A 26,046-nucleotide genomic window follows, 5' to 3' on the forward strand; every position below is an offset into this window, starting at 1 on the left:
ACCAACTAATGGAAAAAAAAATGTCTACAAGATGTGATTTAACAGTGACAAGGCCAGTTCAGATCTGTGGTTATAGAATCCAGTTTATTGATTACTATCCACATCTGCTTTAGGCACCACACATAGACCATGGATATGGGTCATCCTTACCTTATGAAGATGGCACTACTCACCCAATGTAAGTCATGAGCTTTAACGTTTGTTTGTTTGTTTGACGTTGGTGATGGGTTATGCTAAATTATCTGTATTTGTAACTTGGTTACTCTTTTTGACTAGTGACAGATGGCTGGAGTTAGGGGTGTAGACTGTGGCCAAGGAACAAATTTTTTCTCTGTGTGAATCTAACTGGACCACAAAGGGATCTACAATCTTGGCCTAATTAGTGCCATATGCTAACCAACTGAGCTAATGAGCCCAGAAAAAGCCACAATTTAATCTCCATAAGAGTCTGAACACATATGTGTGGACATATTCATCCATGACTAAAAGGATGATAATTTTGCCATTTAGAAAAACATAATTAAAATCACTAGTCATGTAAATTTTTATATCACTTCTGTCATAATAATGCTTGTTGTTGACCTACTTGTCTTACTGGCAGATGGGTTGGTGTTCTGCATCATGATATTAGTAAACATAAGGCCATTGCTTTTCTCATGCTTCATGTCTGTACATCCCAATCGCTCCTTCCAATAGGAAGGGAGGACTGGAAAATACCATGGAGCTGCCATGCCATAGGTACCTGTGATAAAAATGTATTAGGAAGAATAAATATTAGCTGATTGTTAACATTAGGCATCAGAAGCTAAACAACAGAACATTATATATGGTTCAGAAAGTATTTTCTTTCTTTTTTTTTGATCTATATCAAATTAAAGCGTAGTCTGTTTCCAAAGTAAAGCAAAAAAAGATAGCCTCTCTTTTATTCTTTTTAAAAAATAACTTCATTGAGGTATAATTACATGCCATAAAATCTGCTCATTATAATAAGTGTAGAGGTAGATGATTTTAGTAAATACCTGAAGTTGTGCAACCATCACCACAACCCATGCATTATTAGACTATTCCTACAGCTTCAACAAGTGTTCTTATGCCCATGTACAGATAACTCCTGGTCCCACCTCAAGTTCTAGACAATTACTGATTTGCTTTCTGTCTCTACACATTTGTCTTTTATAGGAATTTATGCAAATGGAAGAATACTCGTCTATTCTACAACACCAGGAAATACACAAATATCAGTAAGGCTGAATGGAAAAGCTCTCAAGCATGTTAAAAGTAATGATGACCTGAGAACTAAAATAGAGGCTCTAACTAGTGTTTTCTATTAGAATTTGGTAAATTCTCCTCAGAATTAGGAGAATTGGTTTTGCTTTATCATGTCTCATGTGCCCAATTGGAAAGACTGGATTCCATGCTTCTTGATACACTCCACCCTTTAAAGGAACATCAGAGAAGGAATTCACCAGTGCACTATCTCGTCCTGGAAAGTTCTGGTTAGTTTGGAGTTTTAAGTTTGTATGTTTTTTTTTTTTTTTTTTGAGACTATATATGGCAGATCAAATATTAAAAAATATATAGTAGCTGATTTATAAGCATGAAAACTATACAAAATATATCTGTAGGAAGTATGTTCATACCTGGGAACACATTTCTGACATACCAAGCAATAAGGAAATAAATGAAAGAGTCAGCTAGGATTAGACAGCAGAGCCAGCCAAAGGAGGTAGTGTCATCCTGAACTGGGGAACTGTACATATTTTCCCACTGAAGACCTAAAAAGTAAACACATGTATTTATTCTTCTGCAAGATGTACTGCAGTTGTGAAGGATAAAATCTAGTTTTTAAAGGAAGTGAGCCTACCAATGCCTTGCTCCTCATATCTTGCAATGTATTGACTTGCATAACTGAATGCTGTTGGGGACAGCAGGCTCTGTGAAGAAATGAAACAGCAATGATAGTTCTTATAAGTTTTGTGCAAGAGGGATCTAAACATACTTAAAACTTTGGACACTTATACAGATAAAATTGACACTAACTCCCTAAGCGTATTTAAAAATGGAGAGATCCCATTGGTACGGGTCCAGAGGTCCTGTACCAAGCACACTACCCCTCTGAAGAAGAGAAGAGGGAATAGCGGAAAACAAGATCAGGAAAATTATGACTTGGAAAATATTTGCCCAAAACCCAAAATATGTATCTAAACTTAGTAAATGTTACTAAGCAATTTATAAAATAGGTAATTAAAGGGTAATGCAGTGCTAAGACTAAAATCAAATCAACTGTTAGAAGCCATAAGATGTTTTTACTTCATAAATTGATTACAGGTAACAGAAGTACTATGAATTAAAATATACTAAAATATGAATTGATTCAATACTTACAATGTAACAAATTAGAAATTTAATGTTGCATTAACCCAAAGTAGTTAATGTTAAATGAAAGTTATTTAACACTTTCCATTTCCATAAACACCAAAGTTGCAATATGACTCTCAAAGAGATTTATTTTTCTGCTTTCCAAATTTCAAACTATTCTTATTGATTTCATTAAAATTCTTAAATTAATTCAATACTTTTGAATTGAAAAGGCAGAAAAGAATTCAAAATTGATTACATGCTGTCAGTGCATTTGTCTTTATGCCTATAAGTTATATTGTATGTTACCAAACCCATGAAAATTATTCACACATGTGAATAATTACAGTAATAAAGGCTTTAAGATATTTAAGGAGTTGAACCAGAAAAGAAGTTAGAATTTGTGATGATCTTTAAAATGATTGTTTTTAAAAGATTATTCTTTCTTCAGAAATTATTTCTTAACAGCATTACATATTATGATTTTAACAACTGGGGGGGGAAAGTTTCGTTTTCATTGTCTTATGTTTGTACAGTACTCAATGATATAGAAAAAACTATCATTAGAACACTTAAGCTTATTTTGCAATCGCAGAACTTTTCAATTTAGATAAATGAACTTTTAGTTTGAGAGTCTAAAAACATAAAAAGAACCAATTCTTATCACACACTAGCCATTCAGTTGTGACAGTTGACTCACCATGAATACTTTTACAATATAACTCAACTCATCCTCAACTGTAATCAGAACAATAAAGGGAAAAAAAGCAATGATGTAGATGAGGCTTCCAATAAGGGCTGCAATGTTGGTGTTGTTGAAGAAGACACTGATAAGATAGCTCATGGCAATAACTGAGAAGCTGTAGTCCGAAAAATACAGGAACAAAATGAAACCATTTGTTTTAGGAAGAATATTGCCAAACTTCAGAATAATGATAAGGATGACGATGGTAACCAGTAAAAATCCAATACTCTCTATAAGCCAGGCAAAAAAGTGGCTGCAGGAGTTCACACCCATCATCTTCATGTACTGTGAAAAGGAAAAAGCGTTAGCCACTTTTTGAGCAGATATTCTCTCAAATAGCAATTATTTCTGCACCATGCCAAAATGCCCATGAGACTCTTCATATATATGGAACTAGGCATCGTAATGATTTTCATAAGTCAAGGATTTGTCCATGCTTGCTATGTAAAATTAATACGACCATTTACATCAGCCCAATTTAAATTGTACACTTTCAGAGTGCCTAATATAATGGATGATTTGGATGGTGAGGTTCTTTTTTTTATTTTTTCCAATTTCATTTTATAACTGGTATCTAACTGATGCACCCAGATTAAATTAATTTAGAATAGATTATCAAAATTTATGGTGTCTTCTGCAGAATTTTACAACATGAATTTGACACTTGTGCAGGCATGAATATTTCAAGCAGGTAGAAAAACACGGTTTATTTCAAATTCAGTATAGGGATTGAGATAGCAAAACTCTCTTTAAGAAAAATCTAAACATTGACGGACAACACAATCAGTATTCAGGTTCCTGAGAAAAGTAGAATGGACCTGATTCCTAAGATTTAAAACATGGAAACTTTGAAGGGAGACTTTCTGCCTTGTGGCACAGCTTCCCCATCCTTAAGATCACTGGTAGTCTAGGTCAGGTCTGTCATCTTTGTTTCTCAGAAAGACATTCATGCACCCAAAATGAACTCATGTATCTGAGATTCATTCTCTCTCAATTTATATTCTTTAGTAACTCAGTAACATCCCTAAAGGCCAAGGCATTTCACCAAGGTAGAGAAACAGATCAGCATGATATGTTTGAGCATTAACTCAAAGGGATTCTGAAAGCTCTAACGTCCCCTGGATCTTGGTTGTCTCAAATTTGATGACATGTTGCAATTTGTGGGAACCTGCATATCCTGGTACCTAGTTTTAACAATACATGATTAATGCTAAGCTTATGAATCAACAGTCCATTTTTAAAAAAGAACAAAAGAAATGCTCCACTAAAGCTTTATGATCTAGTATTTCAGGTAAAATCAAGGATTTTCAATGTCCTCCTTCTTTAAACCTAACTTGTCCAGGAAGGAAAAAAAAAAAAAAAAAAAAGAATGCTGCTGAATCTTTTGCTCTACACGCAAAATAGTGAATTTTACTTTCTGCCTTTGTAACTTATCACATTTTGATAACTCTGCTGCTCCTCTTGTTGCCATGGAAACAGCTACCTGACTGCCAACAGTCTAAGCTGTGGGCCTTAAGCTAATCACCGCTGAGAAAAAAGCGTGTGACTTTTTCTCTTAACTTTGCCCTCTTCCTCATCCTCCTCCCTCCTTACTGCTTCTCTCTTCCCAGGCCTTCCTGCCCTTTGCAGTAAAGATTCAACTTATGTTTCCATAGGAATGGAAGTGTGGGTCAAAGTAAAAAACTCAGCATGGAGCAAAGATGTACTATGGAAGGTTTCCTCCATTTACTATGTATCTATCATTGAAAACAAAATTACATTTCAGTATGAAAATACACCTCACAGGTCTTACCGAAATTTTTTCTCTGCACCCCAACCCATTTGAAAAAATTACTGTGTCATGTTTGATGACTGCATTTCAGAGACACGTGCCTATTCCAGTATGATTATGATACATTAGCTCTTTCATTTGCCTTTCTTCTTTGTATTTTGAGGTTTAACTGAGTTCATAATTAACTGGAGAGTTATGGGACCCATATAACTACTCCAGAGCTGATACCCACCACCTAATTTCATGTGACCTATGCAAAAAATACTTGTCCCCAATAGCAGTGTATGTTAGTAGGAGACAATGTCAATTTATTTCACAAGGTGAATATAAAGGATCTAGGACATGAAATAAAGCTGACTTTGGTGTGTGTAAACATGTTTTCCTTTCCCGACAATTTGATAGCTGCAATATAAAACATTTTTATAACTAGAAAATTCTCCATTTATAGCCTTATTAAAAGATAATCTGGCAAACCCGAAGACCAGGACCAAAGGTGTTTATCCCTGTAATTTTGAAATTTTCAAGATTTGAGATCAGATCCCTATTCCCAAGAGTTGGTAAAAGTTGGAGGGTGATCATTGCTTCCTATGGACACAGACTGAGCTAGGTGCTTCCAAAAGTGTTCACTACTTAACATTCTAGCATGAAACTTCAGTGTTAAACTTCAGGATATTGTGCCATGAGGAGAACAGCTGTTATTCATAAAGAGAAAGAGCAAGGAGAGCATGTAAGTCATCCATAAATTATCCAGATTCACTGCCAACATCGTTATAGTAAATAAGACCAAACCTGCTGATGGAAGATGGCCCACCGAGAATCTCTGGCTATGCTTTCCTGGATGTCATTAGTTGATCCTCAGAGTGACATATGTCAGGTGCCAACTTTGCAATCAAAGAGTCACTTGTCTCAAGCCTTCCAAACCTGCCTGAAGCAATTCATCAGCATCTCATAACCTGTTGCTCAAGGAAAACCCCTGTACACAGAGTTTGCTTCAGTGGATGGCAGAAAATACTGATAGCAGGTTTAGTAAGATTTTGGGTAAACGTGTTGCCACATTCAAGAGAAGCTTACGCACAGGAACTGACATTAATGCTCTCAGGAAAAGAAATCACAAAGATTCATGTATTTACTTGAATCTTCATTCAATTCAACAAGAATGTCAAGCACTAATTTATAAGGAATAGTAACATTTCCTATCTCAATTAAAATTTTTTTCTTAACAATTATTGTTTTTTAGTAAGATATAAAGGGTGTTGTCATCACTACTTGAAATGTTCCAAATTCCCAGTACCGCGATGGATAGTGTCTACGAAGAAGGCATAAAACATGTTTAAAGTGAACTACTAAAATCCCGTCTCTTCAGACCACAGATATTTTAGACTACCTATCTGAACTGAGAAAGAACAACTCCAAAATTTTGTCTCCAGCTGAATATAAGCACCGAAATCCCCATAAATGACTTAGATTAGATTAGATAGATGAAGCTAACCCATAAATCAAGAAAATAATGTGCAAAAGTACTTCTCTGTGTGTTGTAAATGAATTTTTGTAACAGTTTTAATATTTTAATTTTTAAAATCAAGGAACACAGAACAAAACTACAGGCATTTCAAAATAGTTTTTTTTTTTTTTAAACTACTGGATTAATCTCATCAACAAACTTACTGGGCATTAATATTTGTACTAATTCCTTTAACAAATTAAAGAAACTCACCGGAGTCATATCATAACAAGGTCAAGGATTAATGGCTTCATTGAAATAGCAACTAACTTGGTTTTCTTGCCCAGATTTAAGAACAATTACAGAAGGAAAACAGTATTTTTTATCCTTTTTTATTTAATTGGAATGAGAAGGACATAGGGAATTAAAAGTTTAGCACTTACTGAATATTAAAATGATGGTATTAAAACATGATTTTGAATCTCTGGTAACCAAGGAGATTTTCCATCATCATTATCAAAAGTCCTTAAGTGTCTATGCCACCAAAATAAGATAAGAGGGAAAGCAGCTATGATGTGGAAAAGCATTGGTTCAAAGTCAAGACACTTGAGTTCCAGTATCAGATGGATGACTAACTAGCCCTTCAGTTTTCACCAAGTCACCTCCCCCTGGGCTCAGCTTTTTCCCCTCTAAACAGGAGGACATAAGATTAGAACCATGAGCAGTAGAGGAAGGCTGACCAGGAGGCATTGAGCAGGAGGCGTCCATTCCACATCTCACAAATAGATGGCATTCCTTTGAATTTAGGACACCACTGATTTTAAGATGTGCCATTATTTTTACATGGCACCAAAAAAGAAAAATCACCACCAATTAAATGGTGACACCCTACCAAATGCATCCCAATTCCAGAGGCTTTAAGAAGCAAAGGAAAAAAAGTATTACCTTAGAATTGATAAAATATGGATAACTGAATGCATTTCTTGCTGTGGCAGTGAGAGAGTCACATTCTGGAAGTGTGTGCTGAATTAGGTCTAGATAGTAAGGCTTAGTGGAAGGGACTGGGCCCAAGTGAGTATGAACTGGAAGACTCTAAGCCTGATTCTCTGATCCCAAGCTCAGTGATTTTCTACTGTATGACTTTGAACCCTGAGATCAAGTAGTTAAATTTTGAAAGTAGATGCATGCAAAATGAAGACACAAAGCTACCAAGCAGAAACCAGTGTGCCATTAAAAAAAAATATGTCTTTCTTCAATTGAGAAAGAACTCTTCATTATGCTTTGATTTTTAAAAAAAAAATTTTTAAAGTGATGTGCTTTAATACACACACTTATATTTACTGTGTGTTTCTACCACAAATTCTATCTTTAAGGTAGGTATTTATTTTGAAGTAGAAAAGAACTCAGTATCTATCACAATTTTCTACTTTAAGGTTTTCCTTTAATCTGTGAAGATTCACTTCTAAGTACCAGGAAACTGAAAGAGAAATAGAAGATAGGAGTTTGCAACCAAAATTCTGGTTTAGGGCATGGATTCAAGTTTCCCAAAGGATACAAAAATGCTGATTTGAAGGGGCACATGCACCCCAACGTTTATAGCAGTGCTATCAACAATAGCCAAATAATGGAAAGAGCCCAAATGTTTATGGACCGATGAATGGATAAAGAAGATGTGGTATTTGGCAATGAAAAAGAATGAAATCTTGCCATTTGCGACTGTGTGGATGGAACTGGAGCATATTATGCTAAATGAAATAAGTCAGTTAGAGAAAGATAGATATCATATGATTTCACTCATATGTGGAATTTGAGAAACTCAACAGACGAATATAGGGGAAGGGAAGGAAAAATAAGATAAAAACAGAGAGGGACACAAACTATAAGAGACTCTTAAATACACAGAACAAACTCAAGGGTTGCTGAACAGAGGGTAAGTGAGGGAAATGGGTTAAATGGGTGACGAGCATTAAGGAGGGCACTTCTCAGGATGAGCACTGGGTGTCATATGTGAGAGATGAATCACTGGGTTCTGCTCCTGAAGCCAAGACTACACTGTACGTTAAATAACTAGAATGCAAAAAAAAAAAAAAAAAAGAAAGAAAAAAGAAAAAGAAAACCTTTCTAAGTTGGAATTAAGAAACTATCACACACAGTTCTGAATACAAGAAGGCTCAAACCAGTTGATGAGAGGTTTAGCAAATTGTAATTGAAATATAAAAATGCAGCTGTGAGGATTAACCAGAATTCAAATAGAAAAGGTAAGAAGTATAGGTTCAAACTCTAGAACACCCCTGGAAGCCTGATGCTGAGCTAACAAAAACATGAATCAGTAATTTGTACCTTGTAAGGAGAAATAATCAATTGCCTGGAAGCATTGGCAAAGTAAGTCTGAAAAGCACAAGTGGACTAACAAGTTACTCTAACCTCATTATTTCAGGTTGTCAGCCAGGCCTTGCAATAATTACTGCGCCCCACTTTTGAAATGTTCTTGCTTTCTTTTCACTCAGTGAGTGTAAGGATTGACTCATTACAGGATGAGCAGATAAAATAATTTTTATTCCAATACAATCCCAAAATCACACAGCACTTTTTCATAAATTCTAAAAAGAAGTAAGCTATTTTGGATTTGGAAATAATGATGGGGAACATGCTCAAGAAGAGACCATGCTTTACATCCCAGGCCCTGTCTTTCATCATTATATTATTAACCTAGTCAGTAGCATAACATGAAATTCTTAGTCTCTATGAATCATGAGTCAGTGGAAAATAGGAGAGAAGATAACTGAAGAAGACAAGGCATACTGGAAAGAGAATTTGCTTATTGAGAGCTGAAACAAGCCATCTGTCTGTCTATGACTATGTCTGTGTCTACATCTATATATCTATATCTAAATTTATTTGGACTCATTTAGTTACCATGCCAACAATCTTCCTGCCTTACTAATTATTACTGTTATTATTTGAATTTCCTATAGGAATTTCATGGGCAAAAATTACTCTTAGGATTATAAATTGTACTCAGATTTTACTCAGAATTATTTACATTTTGTTTTTTAGAGGCACTTATAATATGATTTCTGCGTAATTTTTTAAAACAAAATATTGCTATATCAGCTGCCTTTATGATTCATAAAATATTTTTCTTTTTAAAAAAATTTTTTTAATGTTTATTTATTTCTGAGACAGAGACAGAGCATGCGTGGGGGAGGGACAGAGAGAGAGGGAGACACAGAATCAGAAGCAGGCTCCAGGCTCTGAGCTGTCAGCACAGAGCCCGACGCGGGTCTCCAACACACAAACCATGAGATCATGACCTGAGCCGAAGTCGGTCACTCAACCGACTGAGCTACCCACGTGCCCCAAAATATTTTTCTTTTTAATTCATGAGGTATGGGTCGGGCTTTCTGATTTTGTATAGATATGATGAAAAGCATACTAATTATTATACAAATAGATTTTATTCATAATAAAAAGAAATTCTTGACATACCTCATGAAGCCGGAGATCTTTCTCATAAACAAGTTTTTTTACAAATGCAGCTATAAATACAACCCAGGCAACCATGAGCACAATTGGAAGAGAATAAGAGACACTGGTTAGGAAGCTGCAAAAAAACAGAAACAAAAAAAAATTCAGCGACCCTAATGAATATCAACTGTGCAGATTGTGATAAACAAAAACACATTCCCTCTTACAAATTATAATCCTGCTTTGAAATTGAGAATAGTCATTAATATTATTCCTTTATTTATGAAGTACGAAGCTGACTTAACAGTAAGCCTTTGATTTTCTTGCTGTATTGTTGCAAAAGTAAAAAAAAAAAAACCCTCTGGATTGTTGGATAAAATTACCCTATTGTTTAGAGTGTGTTTGAGTATGTCCTATCTAGGAAAATAATTATTACATAGATATAATTTCAAAGCTCAAAACCCTTCTGTCTAAACTAAATTCTTATCTAAAAGGCAGATTTAAAATTAGATGATGATCGGTTTATCTAGCTAAAAGCTATATCATCCCAAATTACTGTATTTATCTACTCTTTGGATGCTCATAGTTATTATTAAACTAAATTTCCCAAAATGAAATAAAATAAAACTCAAAGCATTCAATTTAAAATGCAAACAAAGAACTTGGATTCCTCAAAATAATGCTCCAGGAGATGTTTCATAAACAGTATATAAATGACTTTTCTGGTAATGTGTTAAATTAGGCAGTCACTGGAAGACTTCATCAGGCTCCAAATGTATTCTTCCGTGGCCTGCCCATGATACCAGAAAGTTCCAATGCAGTGTTTCTCAAAGTTAACCATGCATCACAATCACCTGAAGGGCTTACTAAACCATGGATTTCTGAGTCTTACCCATAAGCTTCTGATTATATCTGGGGTGGGATAAGGAATTTGCATTTTAAACAATTTCCCAGCTGCTGTTGATGTTGCTGGTCCAGAGACCATACTTTGAGAATCATGGTTCTGACATTACTCACATGTCTATGGGCAAATGAGTAGTTTTCAATGAGAAGAACTCTAAATTGATCTGTTTTCCATAGTAGGCTCCACGACATTTTCACTTAGAGAAAGGCACCAAGGGTACTCCCCTTTTAATCTATAAGGCTAAGGAATTACCTTCAAAGGTCCTCATGAAAAATGCAAATATTAATGGAACATGACATCACCATCATTATCACTTTAGCATCAGAAGTGTATTATCATCAAAGATAGGAGGGTTTTGTTTGTTTGTTTTATACATGTGTGTGTGCTGTTTTTTTGGTTTTTTTTGTTTTTTTGGATAGAGAAGAGGGTGGGGGCCATATCCATTTTTTTTGGTTCCTGGGAAACTGTCTGGCATGGCTTAGGCACTTAGACAATATTTGTTGAATGAATTTTCTCTTGGTTCAGGTCCAGCCCTAATGGTGTTTCTGGCTCTAGAATTAGGTAAAGGGCCTCATTCATTAATAACAAATTCCCTAAAATGTTTCTTCTAGTGATGGTGTATTTTAAGATTGGTTTGGTTTAGGTTTGGTTTAATATAAAGGAGAAAATTCTGGTCTCCTAATCGAAAGACCACTGAGTTACCAGCTATACAACTACGGACACGTTACTTAAGCTTTCTGGATTCTAGTTTTTTCATCAGGAAAATACGGTTGATGATACCTCATCTCACTTACCGTACTAAGGTTGTTGGGTGAACAGAGGAAATAATATATGTGAAAGCACTTTGTATGCAATAAAGAGTTGATATGTATATGTAGGATATTATGACCATACTTCCATGAAGAATGCAGAATATAGTTACTTTTATTCTTAAAAAGAAAATCCAGGTACCCACTATCCTAGGTACCAACATTTATAAGGGGGAAAAATGAGCGGAAAATAGATGAGAAATTTTCTTTTAATTGAACCCACAGGTCTTTACTATTCGTGCCAGCCGATGCAGTTCCTACACAGTTCAGGCTGCAGAGAACTGACTGGCCTCCACAATAAGCAGCTAACCTTGACAACCCACTGGTGGAAGCCTCATCCGTCTCCCTGGATCGCTGCTGCACAAAGGGTTGCATCACCTCATTTTATCTACAGCTCTTGAAGCAGCCAAAGTAGACAAACACATTGATAGAAAGAAAAAAGAAAAAAAAAAAAGAGCAGAGCCATCTAAATTGTATATAAACTGAGCAAATGGGCTAACAAGTGTAATTTCATTAAAGTAATATTCTGCCTCAAGCTTTTATGTAGGAGGATGAGGCTGACTGTGGTCAGAGTGGAGGAGCCCGCCAGCGCTACCCGCCTGGCAGACTTTTTGAACATTCAAATTCAATTGTCTAAAACATGATCCGTACATTTTTTGTTGATGTAGCAAACTATTTGAGATAAGGATTTCTAGCAAGTGGACTGGTAGTACCTAACATAACATAGTGTTAGATGGCATAATATTTATCTTAGAGAGTGAATCAATGATGTGCTCTATCAAAATTTTTCTTAAAATTGGTCATGGACTCAAAGATTTTTAATAAAATTTGAGAGTTGGAAGAGATGTTAACATTGCCTTGTTTAATCCTCTCCTTTCACTAGAGAAAGCGAAGACCAGTAGAGAGTAGGTAGCATCAAAATCGTGCAGTGATGCTTCAGGTCTGTAGTTTAATGTTCCTAATTCAAGGGCCATAGTCCTTGGAAAGCTAAGGGTTATGATGAAGAAAACCTGAATCATTTGGTAAGAACTTTGCCATCATTTTGGTAACAATGAGCAGCTGTAGTGGAGCTGTGCCCTGTACCATCGACCCTCTCCTGGAAGCAAGCTTTAGACAAAACTTTGGTGAAAGAGATCACTTTCATTTGATACATGTGAATGAATACATAGAAATGAGTGCTCAAAAAAGTGGTTGACTATTAAAAGAGGCTAGAGCTGCAGAGACTTACTTGTCTTTCATGTAGCAGGGATATGGAATTGCTTGGACCTGGACTGCTATTTCCTGGGAGTTTCTTCCAGTCTGCAATTCAATGATTGCTCTCTCAATACTATCCTGTAAGTAAACAAAAGCCCTGCCATAGATCTGGTTATGTGATGGAGAATTGTGTGGCCCCGGGGCCCAAATCTTGGTCCTTATGCTTCTTGTGGTCTGTGCAGTCTTGAGACTCATGCGGATGGTATATTTTATGACAGGAGGAAGAGAGACATTTTCAGAGTCATAGCCTCTATGCTGACTTCTGTTAGAGGGAAGCTTAAAAATAACACCTAAAAATAAAAGGGGAACAACAGCATAAAGGTTATTTTATGGTTGACATTATTCATTGTTTGGAGGGGACACTTAGGGGGCAGCCAAACAGGCAATTGAGTTTGTAATGTGACAGTAAGTTCAGGCTCCTAATTTACAGGAAAGATGGCTAATTGGAAGTGACAACTTCAGAGATTTTCAAAGCAGGAGTTTGAGAATATAATTACAAACTAAGTGGCCAGATTAAATAGATCACTCTAAGCCACTTACTAAAATTAAAACACACACACACACACACACACACACACACACACACACACACACATGAATAATCTTGACTGATTATGAAGATGGACTCAACTTCACCCCATAACTATGTAATCCATTTCAGTCTCAATTCTAACCATGCCAACAAAATTACACATTTGTTGAAGTCTCCATGGACAATATAGTTGATTTACTACATGAAAAGTTCTCATTTCTAAGGACATCAGAGGGGACAGTGACCCCCCCAGACTACTTTTCTGAGTTCTGGATGAAAGGGGTAAGGAAAGAATTTGGCCAATTTTAGTACAAAGAGAAGCTCAAACTCTAGTAGAATGACACTTACTTCCAAAGAGTTCGTTGCTTTTGTAAAGCCTTTTAGCCTGTCTCTCCATCTCATCTATGCTTTTTGCTGCCTGAATACGGTCATATAATACACAGGAGGAAATATTTACTGTCAGGGAGGACAGTGTGTTGAGATGATCAATGAGGTCAATGCTGTTTTCTAATTTCAGCCTTAGAATATCTAAAAAAGCAAAGCAAAACAGACAAAACACATATTAGTTGTATTATAATGTTGTTTCTAATAGTACTGAGACAAACAAAATACTGACTTTTTGGTATGTAATAACCATTATACTAGATTATGAGTAATAGGAAGTTGTAGAATTTGCTCCAAAAATATCCAGTAACAAAAATAGCTAATAACACATAGGAAAATGTATCCAGTTGTTCAAATATTCATTGAAGAGTATGTTGAGCTGGTACTGATATAGTAGACCCAAGTTCAAAGAGTGGTACAAGCCAATTTAAAAGTATATCCTGCTACAATTTAGGTAACCAATGACTAAAGGTGAATAATTAAAAATATATATCTACATGTAGTCAGGAAGAACACTAGTGATAAAAGTTTTGAATAAACAGAAACACTTCATTCAGGGAATGTGAATGTAAGAATTTAAACAAAGAAAAATCTATGTAGAGTGCAAATAAACTATGTCATTAAATAAGTTGTGCTACAGAATCATTTCTTAGGAGACTGTGAGAATCTATGCCACATAGTTAACAACTTTCTAAAACTGATATAAAACCTTAAGTGAGTTATGTCTATTGATATCTGTATTAATCTAAACAAAATGATCAAGTTTTTATTTCAGGTAATTACTTTGGAAGAAAGAGGATTTAATTGCTCTTCAATTTCATGATTCCTTATGAGGAAATCAACCGAGACAAAGGGTAAATATGAAATTGCAAGTTAATAAATCACTTGGCCAATTAAATTTTCACTGACTTGATCATCATGAATACCAAGAATGCTGTATCATAAATCCCTCCTCACAGAACCCAAACATGACTCTTCCAAACTCCAACGCAAGACTAATTTCTCACAGAGGGCAACTTCTTAAATGCATTTCTCATTAGAATTCAAAGTGAAATGGTTTGCTGGATATAGACATTGGTGGGGGAGGGGTAAAACTGTGGTTGAACAGTGGCCTCCAGCGGCCATTGGAAATTAACACAACACCAAGGATTCCTTAGAAATGCTGGCAGACAGGATCAAAGAGCTATGAGGGTCAGTGCCCCACTCCCAATTCAAACTATATAAACTCTCAGATACTAAGTTGCATATACAATCACACAAACATCAAGTCTCACTGCCACATTCATTTTAGTCTATTTTTAAATTCTAGAACTCCTGTCCTATATCAAGAAGATAAAATTTATGTAAAACTTTGTAGTATATTCCCGATATTTTGATCAAATGATTTCTTACCCAAATGGTACTTTTAGAGAATAAATACACTAGTATCTTTCCTTAATGAAACTCGGTCAACTATCATAAAGTGCACACAATTATATACAATACAAACATGAGCTTAATTCCTCCCTACTGGTTTACAGACTATGTCACTTCTGTCCCAGGAGCTTCAGGGAGGAGGGGCACTTGCTCTACTGCAGCCAAATTCTGATGCTCTCAATCCCTTCCTCATACTTGTGGTTGCATAGCAACAGTGAATCAGACACAGACTGAATTAGATGTCTTGCATCTCTTAGGTTGAAGGTGGGGATGTGGCAGAGGGAATGCATAAGTTCAGACAGCTTCCTTTGATCCTCTTTGCCTGTTTCTTTTAAATGACCATGAGAGGAGGATCCAACCTTGAATACTGATTTAAGTTTCTTTTCTTTTGAATCTCTTCATTGCCTTTGTTTTGCTTCTGCTAACTCAATAATTTCTTCCAGTTACATTCTGGGTTAATCAAAGTGATACTGAGGCCAGCGGAGATAAGATTTAAATGTAACTGGAAATAAACCATTTCATCTTCCTTTGTCCTTAAGGACTTGCTTTTCATCAAGTTGCTGGGGGGGGGGGGGAGTCCTCTTACTTCTAGCAATCTACCAAGTGACCAATGACTATAGGAATACATGAAGTATATACTTGTTGAAACTAACTGCAGACACTGGGTATGTGAATAGTTATTACTACTTGTAGTAATACGACTATCTGGGAAAAAGATGGATAGATATGTCCAAGATTTTACTGTCCTTAAAATAACTAGCTAAAAATCAAATGCAGAAGAAAATAAAACGTTTTCAAATGCAACCATGTTTTTCACATTCCTGACATGACTAGTGAATAAAAGTTTTGTAACTCTGGACTTACCGAGTTCATCGATCTGTTTCAATAGTTCAACGGCATCAAGTCCCACAGAGAATTTCACAAAAACTTGCACAAAGGGGTTCCTTAAAGTATTCTAACAAATAACAATAGGGAATCAGTTTCAGTACAAGAAAACATGTTTAATCACCATCTGTCTAACAGCATCTACAGTGAAAGGAAGTAACAACCACCCAGCATTATCAATGCATCACCTTGCAGTGCTCACATACAGATCCTTAGAAAGGAAGAGAAGGTGTGTGGCTGGTAATGACTAGAAAGGCTGGGTTTTCTTGTTGATAGACACAAATTAGTCAGCATGCTCCTGTGGCCAGATAGGACTCTAATTATCAACATTAGGAAATTATATTCAATGTAACAGTCCTTTTACCCACGGGTATGACATCATTTGTTTTTTGATATACTCTATACACCACTGTAGTGGTTCATGGTTGAATTTTGTTCAACTAAAAGAAACTGATACAACTTTTAAAAATTGTGAAGTCTACAGGCACCTGGGTGGCTCAGTCGGTTGAACGACTTCGGCTCAGGTCATGATCTCATGGTTCGTGAGTTCGAATCCCACATGGAGCTCACTGCTGTCAGTGTAGAGCCTGCTTCCAATCCTCTGTCCCCCCTTTCTCTCTTGCCCTTCTCCTGCTCATGCTGTCTCTCTCTCTCAAAAATAAATTTAAAAAATATTTAAAAAATTGTGATGCCTAAATGGAACTTCATATCACAATTGATAGGTGCAAGAGTTCTACTACTTCCTAGCTATGGGCTCTCAGCAAGCAATCTGCTTTTTCTAGCTTCATGTTACTTTTCTGTAAAGTAGAGATGAATGACTCATCAGAACATTCAAATGTAAATTACTATAATATCATTTATCATTGCAAAAAGCACAATTATGTGAACATGGAAAAATAAACTGACGATAAATCTTTAAATTTCTCTATCTCCATGGAAAGACTGAAAAATTAAAAAAAAAAACAAACCTCAATGCTTTAACATATAATGATTTTATAGCTATCTTCCAAATTAGGAGACATAGCTTCTACCACTCCAGAAATACAGCCAGGTAACACTTGTTGAGACCTTACTGTGTACTGCACACTGTCTAACAGAATTTAGCTTAATTTTCTCACAGAGTTTTCCAGAACACCTTGAGGTCCCTTAAGGACACAAAATTAATAAGGGCCAAAGGGCCAAAGGGCTGAAGACAGAGAACTCAACGTGATTAGAGAAATGCTTATCTTATGTGTTAATTCATGGCCATGTTTTTATGGGAACCAGACTAAAACTGGTTTTCCCTTTGGAGGACAATCCAGGATCACTCATCATTCTATCCTTCTTACCAATATCTTCAGTTTTGTTACCATGGAGATAAAAGGTTAAGAATAATATGTATTAACAGAGCATAGACACAGCAGAATTAATTCACTAAATCCATAGATGCTGAGGCGTAAGGGCAGGTGACAGCATGTAGACTGACGGCTATCACACAGCTACACACCGTGATAACCCAAGTCCTCTGAAGTCTATTTACCAGGAATTAATTTGTGCATCCTGGAAAAACTGAATTAGAGCATTGCTAACAAACAAAGCACTGTGTCTGTTGCAATTCAGAGAAGATCCACTGAGCCATATCTCCATTCTCCCACCACTCCTTTTGCGATCAATCCTGTGACGAGTGACACTATTTTTACATGCTTTCACACATATGATCCTCACAAATCTGTGAAGTGGCTCTCAGTATATTCATTTTAGAGACTCGTAAACTGTCGATCGAGTGTCTCATGTCATTTGCCTCGGGATTCACATTGGCAAAGCCAGGTGTTATGCTAAAAGCCTTAAATTTCAAGATCTGTGTACATTTGCATAAATAAGTTTTTCCTCAATAATTGAGAATAATGATTTATTTTTGGTCTAGAGCAGAATCAAGTTGCTTCCATTAGCTGATGGTCCCTTTATGGACACAATCACAGAATTTCTTCATAGCAAATTATTGCACTTTGGAACTATTATGCACAGATCATGCCTTTTGTTAATTCACCGCTTTAGCCACAAAACTTTCCTTAGTGAAATGATATGTGTAGGGTTTTTTTTTCTTTTTTTTTTTTTTTACTCCACAGAAAAAGAGTTAAAGGAAAAAGAGAACAATCTTCCATTTAGGAAAACAGATAGGTCAACAAAGTACTATTAAATGGTCTTTGTTACATAAAACATCCACTTGAACCTGCTTAAAATTAGAACCAAGTTTAATAGCAAATTGTGGGGAAGATGTCTGATGCAAGTTTACTTTTCTTATATTAATTAAGTTATTAAATATCTATTTCAGAAATGTATTTTATATTATAATATAAACTTTATATATTATTTATGATAAAAGCCAGATTGTAATTATAACTATGCCCTGATTGTTAGTCAAAACAAAGACTAAGCAAGGCATCTTTGGATATAATTTTTCTGACAAAGTTGTATGAACCAAATCCTTTATTCTATGTTGAACTTCTTGAGCATGTTTTTAAGAAGGACCTTTTTTTTGCAAATATATTTTAGCTCTCCATCAATTTTCCATGGGCCTCTCTCAATACTTTGATATGTAAACCATTCTCTCTTAAAGTTCCTATGTTGCATCCTTCCTGCCAGTTTTCTCTTCTCCAACTGGTAGCTGGTCTGACTCTGCTGCTCCATTGTTAGTTCTCAGTAGCTGTTTGTGATTGGAACATGTGCCCCACATTATTTTCAACATCTTCAGAAAACCCTACATCTTTTCCAAGAATTGCAAATTATACTTTGAACCAGTGCACATTGTATTTGAGTTGCATTGTCAAATCTTTACCCTAGAGTGCTATATGTTTCAACCAAAGAATTCCCCAAACTGAACATTCTTCCCCAGAATACTAGTATTTTTAGGAACTCTGGTTCTGTTAAAATAGCAAAAAATAATTTAAAGTGAAGGGACAAATAAAGTAAACACATTTTAAGTAGTTTTTACAGCATTTCATTTTTGGAAAACAAGATTTACATCACTAGTTAGGTCTCAAGTTCAACCTGTAAGATGGCTTATCTCTGAATTACAGATACAGAGAGGATGCACCACAGGAGGTGAGGATGATTAGGAATGTCAGAGATCTGTCATCCTGTCTCAGACTTTCTCTCTGGAGGAGAGGAAATTTAATCTATTGGATACGGATTCCAAGTTACTACAGGCCCATTGCCATAATGAGGATGATTAAAATCTTAAAGAATTATAATTCCTATGAAGAAGAATGACAGAGCTGTCTCCTACCTGGAGCATGGGAATTGTCTGGTTTAACAGGTGGAAGGAATTCATGAAAAGTGGTGAGTTATCCATCCACTCTTGAGATTTCTCTCTTAATTCCGCCAGCTGCCTCAGAGTTACATTAGACTTAAAGACAAAGAAACAAAGACAGATCAGGTCCATCACTATTTCTCCTACATCCCAAAAAGGTATCCTAAGATTATTTTGTTATACAACTTTAAAGAAACAGTTCTAAAAGGTAGAGCTAGTAAAAAAAAAGAATTGTCAGAAATTTCCCACATGGTCAGAAGTTTTTAAATGACAGCTTTTATAGGGTCAGGATCACTTTTAAAAATTCTGGAAAATGTAGGGTTTGCTTCAGTGTCCACAGTGAATTTACAGTCAAAATGAAAACATGTCTTCTGGAGTTCTCACAAGTTATTCATTTTTTCCAATGACATATTTAACTTGACTACTACAGAAACATCCTAGTTCAAAGATATGAGGAGAATACTCTCATATACTGCTGGTGGAAATGGAGGTGTTACAGCCTTTTTTGGAAAGCAATCTGACAACAGACATTACATAAAATACAGTATTCCTTAATCCCTCAATCCTGAACAATCATTTCATTGAAATAAAAATTCCACTGCATAAATAACATGCATGAGAATATTTGTTGTTATATTATTTACATTTGCAAAAACAAAAATGAAAACAAAAGGAAACACTGGAAACACAATAAATGCCCAACAATTGAGGATTGGCTGAGTAAATTCTATGGTATGAAAAAGTTTGCAATTTTCAAGAAGAATGAATTAAACGATGCCAATTGAGTTAGAATTTCCACAAGGTATTGTTGTGTGAGTAAAGTAATACATAGAAAAGTACTATAATGTAACCTCATTTTAATAATGCAAGCAATGACAAAAAACCTTGCATATGAATGTATGTATAGTATCATGATCTATAAAGAATTAGAGAAATGTACATAAATGACAAAAAAACACATCCTTGAATACTAAAAATTATACGTTACATAAAAGAAAGAATAAGATCAAGAGGAGAGAAAAAGAGGAGGTGAGAGCCAAACAAAAAGGAAAGACAAAAAAATGACTACACTTGGAAAATAAGAAGGTAATGACTTCACTTATGCAAAATTATTAGGAGCACATAGTCAATAAAGCAAATTAAGTATTAAAATGCAAACAATAAAAACAAACGTCATCCTAGAAACCAGTGGTGAACTCATGTCCATTTTTATATAGACCTACAATAACGTTATATTCACCTAAACTATGGTCTAGTGACCAAGTAATGGTAAAGTGGAGATTTTTTCCTTCCACTCTATCATTTTAAAAGTATCAAATTTATAATTCAAATCATTAAAATTGCAACTTTCAAAGTTGCAGGGAAATGTAATTATGATTAAGTTAGGTAGATGATAAGTATAGTGACTATTAATAATGTATTTCTCGACATCTATCTTTCATATAAACATAACATGTTGAATTGTACAACCTAATGTGAAGCCAATAATTTATAATTTAGGGATTGTTTTTGTTCAAACTAGTTACGTAATGCTCTAATATTATTTTTTCTAGTGCCATTATTTTAACATATTTGAAAATTAGACACTAGTGGTAGAAAAATTTTCTGCTTTTGGAGATAAGCTGAAAAATATGAGATCTTGCTTCAACTAACCTCACTCTCAAGTGTCACCCTGGTTCATTTCTCTTCAAAGGCCTACTAAACAATCTACACTGTTTACACATGTACAGGGCAGAATCTGAGAATTACGAGTTTCAGAAATCCAAGGGTAATACTAGGTAAGATATAAAGAAATCTGAGTCAACTATAGTAGATTTGGAAGCTGACTACTTTAAAAATCATCTTAATACTTTAGACAGAAACTGTGAGTTATAAGGGTCAAACCTTTTCCATTATTGCCTTTGTGATGGGGGTATATGGCGCGTACAAAATTTTCCCCAACAACATAGGTTTCAGGAAAGCCCAAATCACAGGTCCAGCAGGCATATTAATGATGTCTTTATAAAGGGAGAAGCAAAATGGTGCTGGAAGGAAAAAGTGAATAAAATCCATTTAGTATGTGTATGTAAAATCTATTTTCTTATGGTAAATTGACACAGATTATTGTTATTACGCCCACAGATGCATATCTTATACTTCCTTTATTATTAACAATTGTGAAGCATCTGGTATCAAAGTAAGAAAGTGTAGTAACAAATCTTTAGGTATGAGAGTTTAACCCAATAAGCAAGACTATGATAAGTGATGGCATTTGCCAAGAGGAGTTAGAAAGGTTTTGAAAAATCACATTTCAGAATATCTTCCAACCAACACTTAATTTAAAAATATATATGTTAGTATGCAAAAATATGATACTAGGGTAGTACCAGATATATGAGTTGTTCAATAAATTTTGAATGAGTAAAGAGATGAATAAATGAGTCAATCCAATTGCACGAATATACTAAACATTCATATATCACTTGGAAGAGCTCAACTGATAGAATTTTGCATCCCAAGTAAACGGTGTTGATGTGCTACTAAGTGTTTATAGTTCTGCTGCATTCACAGAGCTTTTCTACGTGTGAGACTAATTTCTAATTCTCAAAAGTTAAGAAAAATGTTGAGTAAGCAGATTTAAGGCATGTTTTTGCATTATTTACTGGCAAGGACAGTATAGTTGTGATGGACAAGTTCTCAGTGTTGTGACTCAGGAGCTAGACTGCTGAGCTCAACTCATAGCTCTGATACTTCCACGTTGGGCGACCTTGGCCAGTTACTTAAGTCTGTCTGCACCTCAACTCCCCTAAGATGGAGATGCCTACCTTCTAGTTTTGCAATGTGTGGGTCAGTCAATGTGCAAACATGCCCAAAGTGTGGGAAGTGCCGTGTAAGTGCTGGGGAAAATTAATGCCTCATTTATTATGAAAGGTTAAGACACAGTGGACAATGTTGTTAGGAGATGATGTCACTGTGCTAATTTTGAAGTATACTTACTGGTATGTGTGGGGATTCCATATTTGGAAGCAATCTGTTCTTTGCTTAATTTGTAAGTCAAAAAATCCTTGGTGTGGTTGCCTTTTCGCCTTTGAGAAGAGGGCAGCAAGGCAGTTAAATATTCAGTGGTGATCCCCTGGGAACACAATGCTTGGGAGATGGTGCTAAATGATCCTTGGGGTGTGTTCATCCGGTTGCTTCTGTACATTGCCTGGGAGATAAAAATCCACGATTTATTAACATTATGTAGCTATAAATGCTGCTGAGGACAATACAGAAGAAAACCTGGTAATGCTTAGAGTATCCTTATAGCTTCCATAACTCCTTTAAAACACATATCCTAAATGTAAATGCAGAATGCTGAACCTTGCTAATTTAAGTGGCAACGCTTTTGCCAGACTAGAAGAGTTTCCCTGCAGGTGATTTTTTTGAATGTACCGTATTTGTAGCTGCATGTATTATAACTAATGTCAAATAAAAGTTAATATGACAAAAGGAATTTCCCAAGAAGCACATTACTGGGTGGCTTTCCTACCTGTGTTAACGGAACACTTCTGGGCAGATGCATTTGTTTCAGGGATGACATTTTATCCAGCAGTGGATGTGTGCCGGAAGCCATCTGACTGAGAATCTCTTTTAGCCTCATGAAGAGTTCTATCATCTTTTCTACTGGCTTTTGATCTTCCCTAGGGAAAAACACCTAACAGGAACAGAATAAAAATAAATGATCTATGTGGAGACATTGGCACCTGCGCTCACTGTTGGTAAGAATCTAAAAAGTTATAATCACTGTGGAAACAATTTTGGAAGTTTATTAAATAACTTAGATATAAGCTTACCATGCAACCCAGAATTCCATTCCTAAGTATTTATCCAAGCAAAAGGAAAATGCATGTCCACACAAAGATTTGTATGTGAAGGTTCATAGTGGCATTATTCACAAGAGCCAAAAAAAAAAAAAATGGAAACAATCCAAATGAATGGACAAACAAAATGTACACCCTAAAACTAGAATACCGTTTGGCAATAAAAAGATATGAAATACCAACACATGTTGCAACATGCGTGAAATTCAAAAACATTGTACTAAGTGAAAACACACACACACACACACACACAAAGACCACATATTATATGATTCTGCTTATATAAAATGTCTAAAAAAGGAGAATCTCTGGAGATAGAAAATAGATTAGGGGCTGCCTGGGCTAGAGGTCAGAATGAGAAGTGACTGCATATAGACACAAAGTTTCTTCCTGGGGTTGACGGAAGTATTCTAAAATTATGTGGTAGGGGTGCCAGGGTGGCTCAGTCGGTTGAGTGCCAGACTCTTGGTTTTGGCTCAGGTCATGATCTCACAGTTCATGAGACTGAGCCCCGTGTCAGGCTCTGAACAGAGGGAGCAAAGCCTGCTTGGGATTCTCTCCCTCCCTCTCTCTCTCTGCCCCTCCCCTGCTCATGCATGCATGCTCTCTCTCTCTCTCTCTCTCTCTCTCTCTCTCTCTCTCAAATAAATGAACTTTGAAAAAATAAAATAAGGTAAAATTATTTTGTGGTAATGGTTGCACAATCATTGAATTGGACACTTCAAATAAGTGAATTTTACGGTACATAAATTATACCTCAATAAAGTTGCCTAAAATAAATAATTTTAAAAGTCATAAAGGCAAATGTCAATTACACAATTCTTCATGTATGCTGTTGCTCAAAGATCATATAATATTATCCTTAAAATCAGAAAAACCCTGTCAAAAAACTCATGTGATTTATCAGGTTTTATCACAATCCCATAAAGCTCTTCTGATGCGTGAAGTAATACTGGAAATGCTTTAAAATTTTAAAGTAGCTTCATCCTCTGATTCATTTCACCAACAAACTTTGATTGAGTGTCTGCTATGCTCCCAGCATGGGTGAGGTGATGGGTATATTGGGTGGTACACAAACTGACATCATCCCTCCACTCAAGGGGCTTTGGTCTAACAGATATCAAACAAATCAACAGACGAAAGACTGGGGGAATATGAGGGGGTACAGGGAGTTTAGCTAAGAATCAAAAAAGACCTTTCTTTCCGGTATGGCCCTGCAATGGAGAGAAAGAACAAACCAGAGAAAGAATAAGCAGAGGAAGGTTACAGGTAGAGGGAAAGATGTGTGAGGTCCATGAGGAGGGACAGTTCTTGACACGCCCAAGATAGTCAAAGACCACCATGATGAGAACAAGATGTAGCTGGAGAGATATCTTGAAGACACAGATACCTCATTAGCACAGCTATTAATTACAGTCATGTTTTTTTCTAAATTGAAATCAACATTTCAGTTTTTCTTCCAGTGCTACCCAAATTCTTGGCATTCTTACACTGATGTGAAATAAATGGACTAACGAGGAGTAATTTTTCGTTATTTTTCTTTGCAACACCTAAAAGAGGTAGGAATGGTCTTCTGCTTGTCAAAGGTACATATTTAACTACTAGACTCAACAAAAAATGTTTGGTTTGGTATCTGTTTTGCAGAGGCATTATAAAATAAGAATTAAAATTTTAGATGAAAAAAATTAAAAAATAAAATTTGAGATGAACAGAATTAATAATTTCACTTCATATGCATTTGAACTCATAGTTTACGGAACATAACCATTTGTATAATTACTGGGTATTTGCTGAGTGCCTTTATGGGCCTGGCACTATTCCTGGCATTTGAAGTATTGGGTGGTTCCACATAGCAGCTATGGGCCCAAGGAGATACCATGGAGGAAAGAGAAAGAGAATTTCACAGATGGGAAGGGGGTTTGCAGATTATGGGGATCCTGTAGGATCTGGGGGGTTTACCTGAATAGAATGGGGAGCCACTGGAAGGTGATGAGCAGAGGGGTGGCATAATGTCACTTAAGTTTTAAAATGATCACTCTGGCTGTTTAAGAATGGTAGGGAAGGGTAGCAGTGGGGAGGTTACAAGTGTGGAGGCAGGGAGTCCCAGTTAAGAGGCCAGCACAGAAGGGGTGCCTGGATGGCTCAGTTGTTTAAGCGTCCGACTTTGGTTCGGGTCATGATCTCATGGTTTGTGAGTTCAAGCCCCACATGGGTCTCTGTGCTGACAGCTCAGAGCCTAGAGCCTGCTTCAGATTCTGTGTCTCCCTCTCTGTCTCTGCCCCTCCCTTACACATACACTCTCTCTCTCTCTCTAAAATAAATAAACATTGAAAAAAAAAAAAAAGAGGCCACCAGAGAAAGATAGGTATGGAAAATGATAATCCAGAACAGGATTACTGATAACTAGTCCTGAAACATTTTCATCCCCTTTTCTATAATGTCTCAACAACATATGTCACCCAAATTGCTTCTGGTTCTTCTTACTGTAAAGAGAAAAACACTTTTTGCAATGTTTTCAATAATATGTAAATATTTTTGATCTAGTATAGATGTGGGTGAACATAGATGTTTAATTTTCTTATGTTTATATTTTTCTTTCAGTTTGGTGTTACATAAGTACTTATAAAGCATGCACTTATTGTAAGATGAAGTCATTGCTGACTTTTCTATGTTCTGCTAATGATCCATTTATTTCATTCTACTGCCTGAGTAACAGTAGCCTCTTTCTAAATTGATGGAAAAAACACATACAAATTTTTAACACCAAACAAATCTCCACTTTCTTAAAAAATCTGCTTTAATCTTTATTATTCTACCAAATTAATGCTTGTTCACTGTAAAAAAATACACACACACACACATTTGTATCTCATACTTTAGTATAATATATATTAAATTTAATACCTGGTCTTGGATATACAAACTGAGAGTTAATAAGGCAATAATAT

General features: G+C 35.8%; 1 protein-coding gene across 1 annotated transcript in view; it reads right to left on the reverse strand.

Annotated features, from left to right (window-relative positions):
• Positions 1-26,046, reverse strand: part of ABCA12 (ATP binding cassette subfamily A member 12) — a 174,456-nt gene that overhangs the window by 46,139 nt on the left and 102,271 nt on the right. Inside the window, exons 16-27 of the mRNA XM_027051488.2 lie at positions 22,768-22,932; positions 22,233-22,443; positions 21,141-21,280; positions 19,233-19,352; positions 15,947-16,037; positions 13,631-13,810; positions 12,725-13,040; positions 9,805-9,919; positions 3,059-3,388; positions 1,865-1,934; positions 1,641-1,775; positions 587-742 (exon numbers count right to left, since the gene is read on the reverse strand). Coding sequence (XP_026907289.1) covers positions 587-742; positions 1,641-1,775; positions 1,865-1,934; positions 3,059-3,388; positions 9,805-9,919; positions 12,725-13,040; positions 13,631-13,810; positions 15,947-16,037; positions 19,233-19,352; positions 21,141-21,280; positions 22,233-22,443; positions 22,768-22,932 — 2,029 coding nt within the window. The remainder of the gene's footprint in view (positions 1-586; positions 743-1,640; positions 1,776-1,864; positions 1,935-3,058; positions 3,389-9,804; positions 9,920-12,724; positions 13,041-13,630; positions 13,811-15,946; positions 16,038-19,232; positions 19,353-21,140; positions 21,281-22,232; positions 22,444-22,767; positions 22,933-26,046) is intronic.

The sequence above is a fragment of the Acinonyx jubatus genome, chromosome C1 (assembly GCF_027475565.1).
Source record: "Acinonyx jubatus isolate Ajub_Pintada_27869175 chromosome C1, VMU_Ajub_asm_v1.0, whole genome shotgun sequence".
NCBI classification, from domain to species: domain Eukaryota; kingdom Metazoa; phylum Chordata; class Mammalia; order Carnivora; family Felidae; genus Acinonyx; species Acinonyx jubatus.